The 14,660-nt window shown below is 37.7% G+C and overlaps 1 protein-coding gene across 1 annotated transcript in view; it reads right to left on the bottom strand.

Annotated features, from left to right (window-relative positions):
- csmd3a (CUB and Sushi multiple domains 3a) overlaps window positions 1–14,660 on the bottom strand; it is a gene marked incomplete at its 5' end in the record, with an annotated part of 185,252 nt that overhangs the window by 70,172 nt on the left and 100,420 nt on the right. Inside the window, 7 exons of the mRNA XM_079468986.1 lie at window positions 2,728–2,797; window positions 5,344–5,462; window positions 5,624–5,728; window positions 7,364–7,460; window positions 7,812–7,936; window positions 13,923–14,126; window positions 14,345–14,440. Coding sequence (XP_079325112.1) covers window positions 2,728–2,797; window positions 5,344–5,462; window positions 5,624–5,728; window positions 7,364–7,460; window positions 7,812–7,936; window positions 13,923–14,126; window positions 14,345–14,440 — 816 coding nt within the window. The remainder of the gene's footprint in view (window positions 1–2,727; window positions 2,798–5,343; window positions 5,463–5,623; window positions 5,729–7,363; window positions 7,461–7,811; window positions 7,937–13,922; window positions 14,127–14,344; window positions 14,441–14,660) is intronic.

Here is a 14,660-nt window from a genome sequence, read left to right as displayed (position 1 = left end):
TTCATTTTGAGCTTGGAAGAAAATGATGCATGGGTTATGGCTTCTCCTAATGATTTTTTAAATTAACAACGTCCAATCTCGTTCGCATCCAAAAGTCAATAAAGCAACCGGTGCAAGGGGGAGTGAAGTACATCCCCTCGAGTGCATGTATGTCTCCCCCTGTGTTTGAGTTTGTCTTATTGGCAATGATGTAATGAACGACTCCTCTGACTGACTGCATCCATTTACGATAGTTTACGAGCACAATTGAAATGTCAATAGAGACACACGTCAAGCATTTTTTGAGTGTCACTCGACAGTAAAACCACAGACGTACTCCGGTACACTAACATAAGGTTGAGAAAATATCGCTTCTTTAATCTTTAATCGCTTCTAAGATCTTAAAACAAGTAGTGGTTATTTAGATAATAAAAAAGGTTCATGGGTCAAAATCAGGATAATAGGAACTTTAGGTTCATTTTTGTAATAACGGCGATAAGCAATATTCCAAATATTGTATGCTTAATTCATACATTTTAAGTATATGTTTTTAAATAAATATTTTACCAAAAAAGTAGATTCTCATTGCTGTCCGGCGGAAAACTCACATCTTAATTTTTCATGACTTTTGTCGATCTTTTTAATAAAATATATAAAGCTATATATTTTGTATCACTATTGATGATCTTCTATGTTTGTCTGTGGGTAGCAAATATATTCGCGGAGAAATTAAAAGAGAGAATTAAAAAAGCAATTTTTTCTTTTTTTTCCATTTCAGTTTTGAAGGTACAAGGCTGTCCCCCAACAGCGATGCTATATAAAATAACAAAATGACATATACTATAGAATAACTGATATAATTGAATTATCAAATATCTCTCGTATGCCCTCCAGCGCTTCAATATTCACTTTCAGATGTCCCGAAACTTTTTCCTTGCCGTTAGGAACCCTCAACCGTTCTTTTTGAGTTCTCACTGGAACTAAGAGCAAGTTTCTCTGAGACCTGAAATAGTGCCAAGAATCTTCAGAAGATTCTGCCAGCGTGGCATCAGAGGACCCATAAAGAATATTTTAATTCCTGCATTCGGAGTAAATTGCTTTTGGAGAGCGGCGTGCGGTGCATTTAGTGTCTTTACGTGTAAACTGTCGGTGGCAAATCCAAAGAGACACATACTTCAATAATCTTCTGGAGTTGTTCTCACCTACAGTAGTAAACAGCTGTCTCTACTCACCGCAGTACTCACATTAATGACACAACCGCTCTGAGATCTGGACATAAACGCGAGCGCTTTAAAAAGAGAACAGCACACAGTGCACTTTTACAGGAACCCTTACATCCCTCTTTCTGTGTGTGATAGAGTCTTAAATTACAATTTTCTGTTGCTATAACTACACACAGACACGCATACCAGTGATGCACTCGGGATGCAGGGATGGTCTCGGCCAATAAATTGTCATTAGTGGTCAAATGGTCATAAACGGTTATTGGAATCAACCCAATAATAAAATCAGGCCGATATATTATAGCCGATAAATTATGAATGATTTCCTCTGGCTGAACCAGTACTGTTTTTCTGTCTTGATCATTCACTTACTCCTATATCCAAAACATTGTTGATGTAGGTAGACTATGTACTGTAAATATTGACGAATGTGTAAATCATAGGATAAGAAGCATATTTGAATCAGATTGCCTGAATGATTTCTGTCTTGAAACCTGTTAGACTTTCCTGGTTTGCATTGAAAAAACATCTATAACTTGTTTAGAAAATAAACATTTAGCCAGAAATGTTGTAATGTATATATACATCTGACTATATAAATGCCAGACAGAGACAGTGACGGACAAAAAGACACACACAATGAAGGACAGTCAGAGACAACAAAACCTAGACAGACAGAAAGAGACATTCAAAGACAGACAGATATGCTAAGAAACATACAGGCAGTCAGAAATGGTGAAAGACAGACAGACAGAGACACTCAAAGGCAGACAGACAGAGAAACAGTGAGAAAGAGACAGACATCTAAAGACAGACAGACAGACCGACAATGACAGCAAGATAAGTAAGTAAAACAGACCATGAAAGAGAGACAGAGAGATGACAGATAGACACATTGACAGAGACTACGAAAGACAGTCAGATAGACAGAGACCATTAAAAACAGACAGACGGAAACAATAAAAACAGACGTATACACTAGTTTCTATGAACATGTTTTTTCTCTAAACACATAAAAGATATAAATAAAACATTCAGTTCAAATGTGACAACAAATACAAGAAATTAACAGTCGTGACATAAAAGACATATAAAACGCCTTCGCTGTCCTGTACTTGAGAAAGACACTTCACATCAGAGGGTCTCACTGCTATTAGAGAACTACAAGATCTTCTGAATGAAAAGAGTAACATTACAACCCAGAAAATCATGAAAATGTGTGACATGATCGAAGGTTTAGGCCAAACGATTGAGAGCGGACTGAATGAAACCTTGAACGATGGCCTGAAGATAGTCTTTTCATAGTCCATTTGATTAAATCGAGTTTCAACATACTACAACCGATCTCTCCACGGTCGGTCCATCAGAATGAAACAGCTGCTACCATGAAATCAAATGAGACGAAAGAAAGACACAAACTCACAGAATTGCAGGAACGCGGGATCATTAGCACACGCTTACTTGAAGAATTGAGATTACCCGGAAGGAAAGTGGTAGAAATTCAGGGACTGATGTCGACACTTACCCAGGCAGAGAGGAGCCGGATAATTCCATCTTCTGACGGGTCCTGGCATGCATGTTATATGTGCACTTCCCTACAATGAGTGAAAATGAAGAAAGTTATTCACTTATCCAAAGAAATGTCTCGCAGAAAAACCAGGGACCGAAATAAAAACACAGAGTATTCTGAATTTGTTAAAGGGATGGGTCACCCAATAATCATAATAATCCTGTCATCATTTGTCCATCCCCATGTCAATCAAAACTTGTATGTGACTAGGTCTTCTGTGGAACTCAAAAGGAGATCATTTGATAAACGTCTTAGTGGAAGTCAATGGGGTCCCAAACTGTTTGGTCACCAACATTCTTTAAAATGTCTTGTCTTGTGTTCTGCAGAAGAAAGAAAGTCATACGTGAAACATGAAAGTTTTATTTTTTGGTGAACCGTCCCTTTAAAACATTTCTGGTACTAGCAGCACTGGAATTTCGGAAAAGGAGAAAAAAGTAGGGCTGTCGTTAGATTCGATATTTTAATCGCGATTAATCGAACCCTTTTCTTGCGATTAACTGCGATTACTTGCACACGTATAGTGAAATTAATCATACACGATTTATTTTCTGTAACATGTTTATTTTTGTGATGTCAATCGATTAAAAATAAACTAACTAATCACACACAGTATTTGTGTTTTTAAATATACTTTTACATTCTAATAATTTCACATTTTATGTCGAAACTACACATTTCTTTAACATCATTTTTCTTTGAATTTTTAACTTTTTTCTACGATTCAAACCTATTTTAATAAGTGTGCCCTGTCTTAGAGGTCAGAAATATACAGAAAAGAAATGATGACAGAAAAAACGGATGTCGCGATAATGGCGTTAAATCTTTTTTACGCGTTAATCTGATAAACACGTTTCCCCCAAACACCCCCTTCCTTCCAGAAAACACACACTGTTTAAACAGCAATCCCATCATCTACACGATCTAAAAAAAACATGTATTTGCACAAACATTGTCTCATATTGAAGAATGCTGCTGATTTGTTTTAAGGGTCCGTGAGCTCCCAGCATGCAGTGCAGTATAAATAAATAATGCCGTTACTGTAACAGCATTATTGCTGTTTGCTATATTTATGCTGTTGTTGATTCTGTGTTGTGTGCTCGTCTCTTCACTTGATAAGCTTTGTTGATTTCCACTGTTATTGAAGTTTGTGTGTCAAGTCTGTGCAAACATAAAATCCAAATAGATTTCATATTAAGAGTCATATACAGTACATGTAAAACCAAATGTACAAATAAAATCACTTGTGTCGACGATTTGTTAAACAAGAAAACTTTAGGTCGCCTGAAAAGAATTTATCGGCTGCACGAAACGTTTAAAATTGAGTAAACAATCCATTTGGAATGGGCTAAAAAACTCCTTTTTACAAGAGAGATAATTCACCCCAAATACAAACTATATCAATGACTTACCCTTGTGTTCTAAAGATGTAAGACTTTTCTATTCTTTACAATAATTAAATCTTTTAATTTAAAACCTTCGAAAAAGTGTTTCATTCTAAACAAAGAAAGCAGACTAAAATCAACACGAAAGCCTGTTGACACCAACACCTATAAAGCTTCAAATATCGTTCGTTATTAAGTTTGAGGACAGCAGCATCTACACCCCAACGATAACTATACAGAGAAACAATATCGATTGAGCGTTTTACACCCTTAGAGTTAAAAAAATATATGAGAACATATATTATTGTTCTTCAGTATGTATTGTAGTTATTACAGTTGTCTTGCTTTGTGTGAAGTTCGCACATACTTTGTTATTCCATAAAAGAAAGTCAAGAGAATAAAAGCCTGTTCACGCACTATGAATGATAAACGTAAATATGAAGAGTTTATTTGCAAAAACAGATAACTTCGCAAAAAAAAGTAAAGAAGTAGATCATGTTTATGATTGTGTTAGTTGGCTTTATGTTTTTGTGTTTTCATTACTTAATGAAATCAACCCAACTGCAGTTTGATAGATATTTATTGGAATGCACAATAAAAAGATGATTTTTGGACATTTTGAAAAACAAAATTATCCGTTTTTTGCAAATGAACTCTTCATAAATGGTAACTATATAAGCTTCCATACCAATACAATAAGGTTACATTATAAAGGTAAGTTTCACATTTTGAAGCCCCTTACATTTTTTTATCGTTCATCAAATAGAACAACATCAATCTGAAAGTGGTTTCACCAACATCGTTCCCCCTGTTATGTCATGGTTATAGTTTTGGTGTGGACTCGGCTATTTCCTCAATCTTTTCTTAATCTATATAAAATGATCGACCTTATGTAACAAAATGTCTTTTTTTTTGGTAGAACTTTGCCTTAAAGACGGTTGTCAAATATAATCCAACATCTCTAAACAATTCCCTTTTTTCCACCCCAACCTCACGCCATTGGTTGAGTCAACGTTCCTCCGCTCCAACAGAAAGATCATTTACGCCTTTTCTAATCCTCAACCTACAAACGCCTTTTCTATATTCATTTCGGCATATTAAACTACTGTTGGACTGGACGGCATTTTAACCATCAAAAAAATGACACACCTCACCATTAAACCAAACAAACACTTCTAAATCAACCCACCTTTAGTGTATAGCCCTGTTCACAGTGAAACGACACAACGTCACCCACTAAGTAACGGTCGCCCACTTTCAATCCATTGCTGGGGGTTTGAGGTTCCGGGCAGGAGTCCAAACCTATTGCTTAGGATACAAGGAAACTCTTTATTTGTCAAAAAGTGAAAGGTCCCAACGCATAAATGTATTTCATGCCTCATGCAAAGCAGCGCCCCGCGGGAGAAAGAAAGTCACAATACAGCAAACGCTGCATGACGTCCCTCTCAAGAGGCCATCAGTCATCATACCTGTGTACTCTAGATGAAAACCTGCTCCGGAGACGCTCATGTCCGTCTGAAAGGTGAGGTAGAGGTTGTTGGAAGTGGTGTTCAGCAGGGGCGGTATGGTGGTCCCTGGAGGAAATCAGAAATAATTTTTGCTCTGCATGACGGGCGTACATTGGAGGGTTGTGACGTTCCGCCATGTGTATGTCAGTCAACTCGGTTAGGGCTGTCACTGGTTTTATCGACTCGCTAGGTTTGTTGACGGAGCGCCGCTCCAGCTAAAGCTGCCGTTCCACCTAATCATTCGGAAATTACAGTTGGGCACACGGCAAGACGGATCAGACCTATCGCTGTTTTGTGAACCTGGCGTGACCTCCGTGGAGAAGAGTGATGCTGTGTAGCCGCTCTGGAATCTCGATGATGGGCTATTTGTCGAGCGAGCGCCGACGTTCGGCACTAAAGAGGTCGTGACGGATAGAGTCAGGCATCGCACTTGCTGTCTTAACCTCAGGGTGAGTTTAGATCGAGTGCGTCTCATATATCCTATTTGCCGCTCCAAGTAAGGAGCAGGAACGCTAAAGCATATTCGGGTCCTTCCGATAGATTCCTTTAATCTTTCATTTGTCCTCCGAGCAGATTTAACGTCAGTCTGTCAACAATAGTTAAGGGTTTTTTTCTAAGAGTGATGGCTAGCACTAAGGTCAGCGTGTATTTATTTTGCATTGTGCTGCTGACGCGACAGCCGGCGTCTGGCGGGGGGGATATGCTGCCAGATAATTAAAATCTGTCTTTCATTTCAGCAGGCCACAGAGTGACCGGAGCTACGCTGATATCATCCCGTGTCTTCTACTTACAGCGAAGGAAACTCAGACTGCGAGTTCATTCTTGTTGCTTATAAAGCTGTTGATCTGTGATATCCTGTGACAGCTCAAATATTGACACGCTTTGGCTGATAAAACAAATCTCTAGATGAGAGCCAGACCAGAGTGAGGTTATTATTACAAGGTCTTCGCAGATACGACAGCCGTGATTCGCATCAGACTCTTGGGTTGACTAGTCACAAGTGGAATTTGTAACGTGTATTTACTTTACATTTGCATAATTAAAAGAAACTAATAATTTAATAATAATAATACTTACTATATTTGTTATACTAATATCTAATAAAATATGTAAACGGAATATTATTATTATTATTGTAAACGGAATAATATTATTATTATTAAATTATTATGTCAATAATTTATGCATACCTAAGTCACTTGCACTAGTTTAGTCTAAATTATTATCTGTTCATATCCACCTGTACATTAATGTTCATAGTATATAGCCATCTTTATATATTGTTCATAGTATAGACCTACTGTCATATTTTCATAGAACACACCTACTGCAAAATATTTGTATAGTCCATGCCCACTGTATTATATTCTCACTATTGTATTCTGTATTTATTCTAACTGTATATCCTGCACTTGCTAACTGCACTTCTGGTTAGACCTAAACTACATTTCGTTACACTGTACTTGTATATGTGTAATGACAATAAAGTTGAATCTAATCTAATCTAATCTTATTAATTTAATAATATTGATTATAATATTAATAAAATTGTATATATTCAATATGTAAATATTTGTAATAATATTGCTACTACTATCATATTATTATGATTACTATTATTAATCAATAATTATTTTTATTAAATATAATTATAACAAATATGATACTATTTTGTAATCGGAGTATCAGTGTCCATCTTACCTGAATAGCTCCCGAGTCTTGGAGTGCTGCTGTCGACACCATCATAAAAGTCCAATGAGTCCCAGTTGTGTTCGGTGGAAAATGTCACAACTGTAATCTACAGACATAAAACTAATTAATATAGAAAAAAAACAATAATGTATTTCTGGTTTATAATGAACAAATTAAATACCTATATACTGAACAGCTTATTCTGGTTATGAAATTTTTTATCACACCACACTTTGCCATAATTTTCTTTATTATATTCAAAGAAGATGCAGTATTGACAAGGGACTTCTCTCTTTAAAATGTAAAAGCCATAAAGAAAGGCAATTTAAACACCACAGCAAAGCAGAAAACACTGAAATTCCCTTGATAACATTTTCAAGCTCGTTGAAAGCTTTGAGTAGTCAAACGCATTTGAACAATCATCATTCAACATGTTTTTCAAACAGTTTTGACTCACTTGGATTCCGGTTCCCTCGGGCACAAAGACCTTCCAAACGCAGTTCAGGTGGTTGTCATAGGGATCCGGGTAACCCGGCGACAGGATGGTCCCACGACGCTTGGTCAGGACGCCTCCGCAGGGAACTGAACGACAGAGTTTGGAAAAAATTCAGAATGAATACGACAGAATGGGAATGACAAACAGAGAGGGTAAACAGGCCTAAATCGCCAAAATATATAATATAATAAATACAATAACCTAAAGCAAGAGAGAAGGAAGGAAGGGGATGAGCATATTTGATTTTATTTAAAGTGTAAATTGAATTGTCTGTTTGTTGCGATGTTTAATCAAATCTGATTTTAAAAATAAAGCTTTAATAACACGAACAATCCTTCATAGCAGCACGAGACGCCCTCTGCGTGAGTCATAAATCACGGTTCCTTATAATATCATTTTGATATCATGTCATAAAATGATATTAAATATTGTAGCACAATGAACAAAAACAAGTACGAACACATTACAGATGTAATATTCTCCAGCCTGAACACAACATTATTCACAAGCACAATGTTTTAAGTGAACACTTCCAAAACCAGGTTACTCTTACACCTCAAGCAAGCAGCCAATGATCAACCAGGTCCATCTTTCTCAACTCCACAGGGATGTCATTACCACAACCAGGTTTAGTTTTGAAGTGCCGCACATTAATATTAACATACATTGCGCCATCTGCTTTCATCTAGCATGAACTAGTTATGTATAAAAGTGTCCTCCCATTTTATTCATATTCTGGGAATGGAAATGACATCCGGAACACGGTCCGGTATGCGGCGACCGCAGGATTTCAAGACCTTTAATACAGGCTCAGTCTTGATCCGCTTAAAACACATTATGCATTCATCACTTTCAATTATTTAACCCCGCGCTCCTTCTACTTGAAGTTTCCCCTCGTATTTCTGCTCGCCATCGAGAACCCTTTGAGCTGAGAGAAACTCTCGTCTTTTGAAGAGTCGTCTCGCTTAAGAGCGATCCCGCTGATATTTTTCTTCGGTCGCAGCTTGCATATAATCCAAACTCTGTTGTTAGACTGAACACTTTATATCGTATAGTAAGAGCTTTTTTCAAGCCATGGTTGAATCAAAGAAGGACATTTAAGGTCCATTTACACTAGAGCTGCTCAACAATTAATCGCATCCAGAATAGAAGTTCGTGTTTGCATTATATATATCGCTGCTGTACTTCTGAAACCTTGTCTCTCCATATTTCGTGATTTACATTTTTTGTCATGAATCATTATTATTAGTCACCCTTTATGTTCGATTCGACCACCAATCTCACAGTCGAATCTTCGCAGAGGTGTTATGGGCAGTGGCGCCAAAAATATTTATGATGTAACTAAAACCCCGAGCACGAGGTCTGACTGTGACCCAGCACAGGATAGCGTCTCCACATTTACACTTAGTCATTTAGCAGACGCTTTCATCCAAAGAGTCTTACAGAGAGTTCATGTCATACAATGGGTGCTAATACTAAGCACGGGTCGAGAGAAAGAGAGAGGGTTCGTTTTTTAGTCTGTCAAGTATTCACACAAGAGATGGGTTTCCGTCTCCGTGTCCTCTGTGCTGTGAGACCGGTAACCAGAAGTCCGCAGATGGCTCGCAAATGAATGTGTACACCGTTTCTCAACATTTGTCACTTACATGTCTGGGCATATAAATATGAATTAACACTTCGTCTTTGTAACGTTTGTCTAATGCAGTTGGTTTGTTACTTAGACTGACCATTGCACTGCATGATACAAAAAACCAAATCACTGCATATTTCATATCATTCTCTGCACTGAAAGCAAGCGTGCGTGTCATGAGGACGGAGAAAGAGTCGCAGGAGAAAGCGTGTCGCAGGAAAAATGTGATTTTTTGATTGTTTAAATGGTAAGCTGCTTTATTGCATTCCCCCTTTACATGCTGTAAATAAAGTAACTTTATTGGTAGTTCATTGGTAATGAACGTGAAACGTTGTAAAAACAAATTATTCATTACTATCGAGTAGTTTTGAGGTGAGATCTGGTCTGGTAAGTGGCACAGCATTGTTTTGTGATGTTTCAGGAAAATTGATTTTACTATTTGTGGCTTGTGTTTTAAATACATCTTCCCCTGCATTTGCCAACAGGGGTTTATTTTGCACATTGTGGCTTGAATCTGGCTTACTTCCTTTTAAATGTTTTATTTATTGTAAAGGTATATTCCGTTCTAAACAAATTCTGTACTTTAATGTTTGATTGTTTTTTGGTGCATCAATGCGATTGCCCTGTACCCTTGTTGACCGGCTGGTGTCGTCCCCACATGCCCGCGTGACTATCAGTCGACTCTAGGCAAGACTATAGTCGAGGACATAAAAAGTATGAAAAAGTGCGTTTCGACGTACTCTCTAAAAGGATTAAATGCCGTGTTGTCAGTTTTTTGTCCATGTCCTGAAAAACAGTGAATTTGGACATTTTAAGTTTTGGAAGGACAGCAGTGGTATGTCTTTGCACTGTGCATATTTATTTTGTTTATATAACACGTACGCGTATATATTTAGGAAATATTCACATTTATATATGGTGAAAAGTGCGGGACATGAGCCGTGAGGGAAAGGCACGAGGCCGGTCACGTGATTGATAATGAGCATCAGCTGTGCGTGCACCGGTCTCGCATCTCTCACTGAGGAGCTCCAGAAGCATAGGGAAGTGCGAGAGAGGACCAGGCTGGGGTTTATGTTGTGTTATGTTTGTATGCATTTTAAGTTCATTTTATTGTTTATTTAATTAAAAGTTGTTGTATGTTGGCCGGTTCCGCCACATTCCTTCCTTTTATTGAACGTCGTTACAGTATATAATAATATTTATACAGAGTAATTTAATTTATATAAAATCATTTGTTCACTTATGTATTTCATATTACACTTAAATGTACACGCATATGTATGTGCGTGGTTGAAAATACCAAATTGATATGCACAGTGCACAGACATGTATTATGCCAACATGGATGCGATTAATTGCGATTCATCGTTGAAGAGCCCTTATTCAAACCAACGGTTGGACAGGAACACAGCATTTTTTTACAGTGCAGATGTGTAAAAAACTGAACATTATCATTGAATACCAAAAACAATAAATACATGCAATGAATCAAAGTTGAAAACTCCAACCCAGAATATAAACCATATAGCATTGATATGCGTTTCAAATTATTTAGATATGATTTGACATGGAGTGAAATGAAACGAGAAGATGCCACCAACGGAGATCGTTTTAAAAGAATAATCGTTCTACCAGTAAATCAATAACAAAATACCAAGAACTACACAAATGTGTTCTCCTTTATGTCCACAGACGCAAATACAGTCATATCCATTTTAATAACCCACAGCCACCGCTTGAATACAAACACTTTATCATCAAGAATGACTTTAATTTACCATTTCCATTAACGCATTTCAAAACTTTCAAAGCATACATACAGCGGCTGAGAACAAACACGACGGAAAAAAACACCTCTCAGACTATAATAGGGAAAGAAAAAGCGAGAAATTAATGTTCCGCTCTCAACATGGCCGAGAAACAAATGCCATGCATGGTTGTTTTTCCATCTCCATCTGTTGTATCGTATGTTTTAGGACAGTGGTGTGGAAATGATTGAGGATGGACGCTACAGACACACGAGGACGACCGTCTCGTTCAAATCAATGTTCATCTGGACTGTGACGTCGGTGTTATTTTTAGAACTGGAGGGAGGGCAGAAACTTGGCAAAGGTGAATGCAGTAATGGACACAAGGACCTTCTGCACCTGCACTGAGAATGCCACAAAAGAGAGAAGAATTACATAAACCGTTACCAATAGCAACACTACCGTTGCCCACACACTGTAAAAATGAATGTTACGCACTCGAGTTCTTCCTGTAGTGGAAATAATCGATGGGGAAGCATGCATGAGGATGCAGGGAAAAATCTGGTATTATTTAACAAATATTTATGAAAGTTATTTTATGTGCATATCAAAAAAATATATGTTCCTTAATTTATTGCAAAGTACTACGAAATGATTCAAGCTACATATAGAAAACAGACATCATCATCTATTGCCTTTTAAGTGCATCAAGTGTCCAACATTTACACTACACTTTACTATTTACTGTACACTACAAAACATACAGTTCCAGTGCGATTCCCCGAAAACCAGAAGTTTCGATCGTTTTAATTTCCGTATTTTTACTAATTTCCGAGTGAAATGGAAAAATAGTGGGTGTGGCTTTCGCCTTCCTCTCCAATTTGATTGGATGCATAAAAACATTCGTTGAATTTGGAATGGAACTGGCACCAGACTGACAGTTAAAGGCGAGGAGTTAACGGATGCTCCGCCCAAGTCGTCTAACATACCTTATTTAAGATGTACATTACAGGAAGGAAGAGCATTTTCAGATATTAACTAAAGATTATAAGGGCAAACGCATTTTTAAAAGAGAACGACCCACATTGATAAACTATTATCAATATGTCATGAAAAAAGGGGCTGTGTCATTTTTTATTTCAATGGGACTTTAACAAGTCAATTGTTTCTCAAAGATATCAATGGGTTTAAATGGAGAGCAAATGGAAACTTCTGGCTCAAGTCTCGTAAGAAAAAGAAGACCCCGAAATCTTATATAAAATAGTAAATTGCATAACTATTTAGCATATTTCACCAGGTTAGTCCCATTGGATTCAAATCTGCTTTCATAGAGTGACCTGACCAAATTGGCTGCCCAATAAGCAAAATAAAACAAATATAATAAATTCACCCAAAAATGCCAAATGTCTGATCTTCTTGTGATTTAAAACCTGATTTCCTTCCTTCCGCACAACACAAAAGAAGATCATTTATTAAAACACACGGTGTGTGTATGTGTCCATACAATAGAAGTGAATGGCAGCCGGAGATGTTGGGTAACCAACTTTCTTCCAAATATCTTCTGTTGTGTTCTACGGAAGAAAACATGCAGGTTTAAAGCGACAAGAGGGTAAATGAGTAAATGATGACAGAATTTTCTTTTTTGTGTGAACTATCACTTCAAGAATGGTTGCTCCAGGCTTTGTATAAAGAGAATTATAAAAGGGAGCTGTAAAAAAATGATATTGAACCTGCACCTCTGAACAAAAGGCCTTTGTTTACAAAGAACCAAAAAAATCCCAACAGTTTAGAGACAGAAGGGTAAAGGATCATGTACAACCAAATTACGAGTGCTTGTGCAGTGAGAAACCTTGACTAAGCGATGGCACACGGGGGAGAAATGAGGCCTTTAATGCAAAATCATGAGTATTTGAGCTCTGTGCACAGAAAATGATAGCACATTGATTTGTTGGTGGATGGTTGCCTTGCTTCCAGCGCCTGTTGATTCTCTCGCAGGAGTGTTTCTATTAAACTGCAGGAGGACAGAGCCAGAAGGAAAGTGTTCTGTCAAGCTGCATCAGGAGATTTACCTGAGAATCACATTTCGCTTGAAATTGCGTTCCATAGTTCTTTCTTCACACCGCGTGAATGCCTCTGTATCCATTAGCTCACGGCATATTGATTTTTAATAAAACCCACTTAAATATTCCTCCAACTTTGTTTAAGAACATAGCGTGCTGCCTCGATGTTCAATACCTACGTAGAGAGCTGACTTCTGAGGCGACATGCAACCAACACTCACAAGGGAGTGCTTCACGAGTAGCACACCTCCTTCCAAATGCACAGAAATGGGCAATATATTAAAGATAATCTTAAAGTATAGAATCTTGTGAATATTAAATTTGGTCGAAAGTTAAGATTAATGCGCCAAAGACAAAACCAACAGGCAACCTTACTTCTCTTTACATAGTAGTGTAAAACATAACACCTCAATATAAAAATGGCGACAGAAGAGAAGAGACAAAGGAGAGGACAGCGAAATAGTCATGCACAACACATTTGTTGCAAAGTATGCAAGTAGACAATTGGGACACGGGTAAGTAAACACTTTCATCACCTCAAGCAGCATCTCTGTGTGTTCTGTAACCTTTTCCAACTATTTTAGAGCAAAAGTAAAAACATTGAGTGACAGGAGCCTTAATAAAGAGTACTTACCGACACATGTTGGCACGGTCCCATTCCATTGGGCAAGAGAGTTGGGAATAGCCTCACACCTGATGGCATTTGCTCCTTGCAAAGTGTAACCAGGGTTACATTCGAAAAGCACGACGGTGCCAAATCCAAAGTCATTTCCGATCCGTTTGCCATAGCGAGGCTCAGGCACAGAGTTACACTGAGAGGCACTGGTCCTGGGAACAGCTGCAAAAGAGCGAAGAGAAACAATAAGGTTTGTAAGAACTGTATACAAGGAGTTCTTACGACACTGCTTATGACTTACTGCATAATGCAGACTTTATTTAAAGACTGCAGAAAAACACTGCAGCAGAGTATGTAAATATATGATTTGAATGCTTGAAAAAATAAGCAAAGTTTTAGGGAAAGACCGGCAAACAGAAGCTTACTGCTAAACTTTATACCTTGATAGACGAAATGAAAACCTTTGGCCATGTTTGGACCCTCTGTTTTGAACTTGATGGTGATTTCGTTGGCGGAGCTCAGTGGCAACGGTTCTCCTGTGAGAGCGGATATTTGGGGAGGAAAGTAAAACAACTCTGTTATCTGTTCACAGTCACAACAGCGACATAAATGAGATCGATATCAACACGTCCGCAGAGGACTGGCACGTCAACAGGGTTGAAATGATGTGCCTTCACACACAGTGAGCTCCGACAGACTGAAACCAAAATTAAAATGTTTCTGTTTAACTTTTTTAAAGTTATAGTTTTGGGCTTT

The sequence above is a fragment of the Barbatula barbatula genome (assembly GCF_947034865.1).
Source record: "Barbatula barbatula genome assembly, chromosome: 12".
In the NCBI taxonomy this organism is placed as follows: Eukaryota; Metazoa; Chordata; class Actinopteri; order Cypriniformes; family Nemacheilidae; genus Barbatula; species Barbatula barbatula.
Note: the sequence above shows the minus strand (reverse complement) of the source record. Positions and strands in the feature narration are given on the sequence as shown.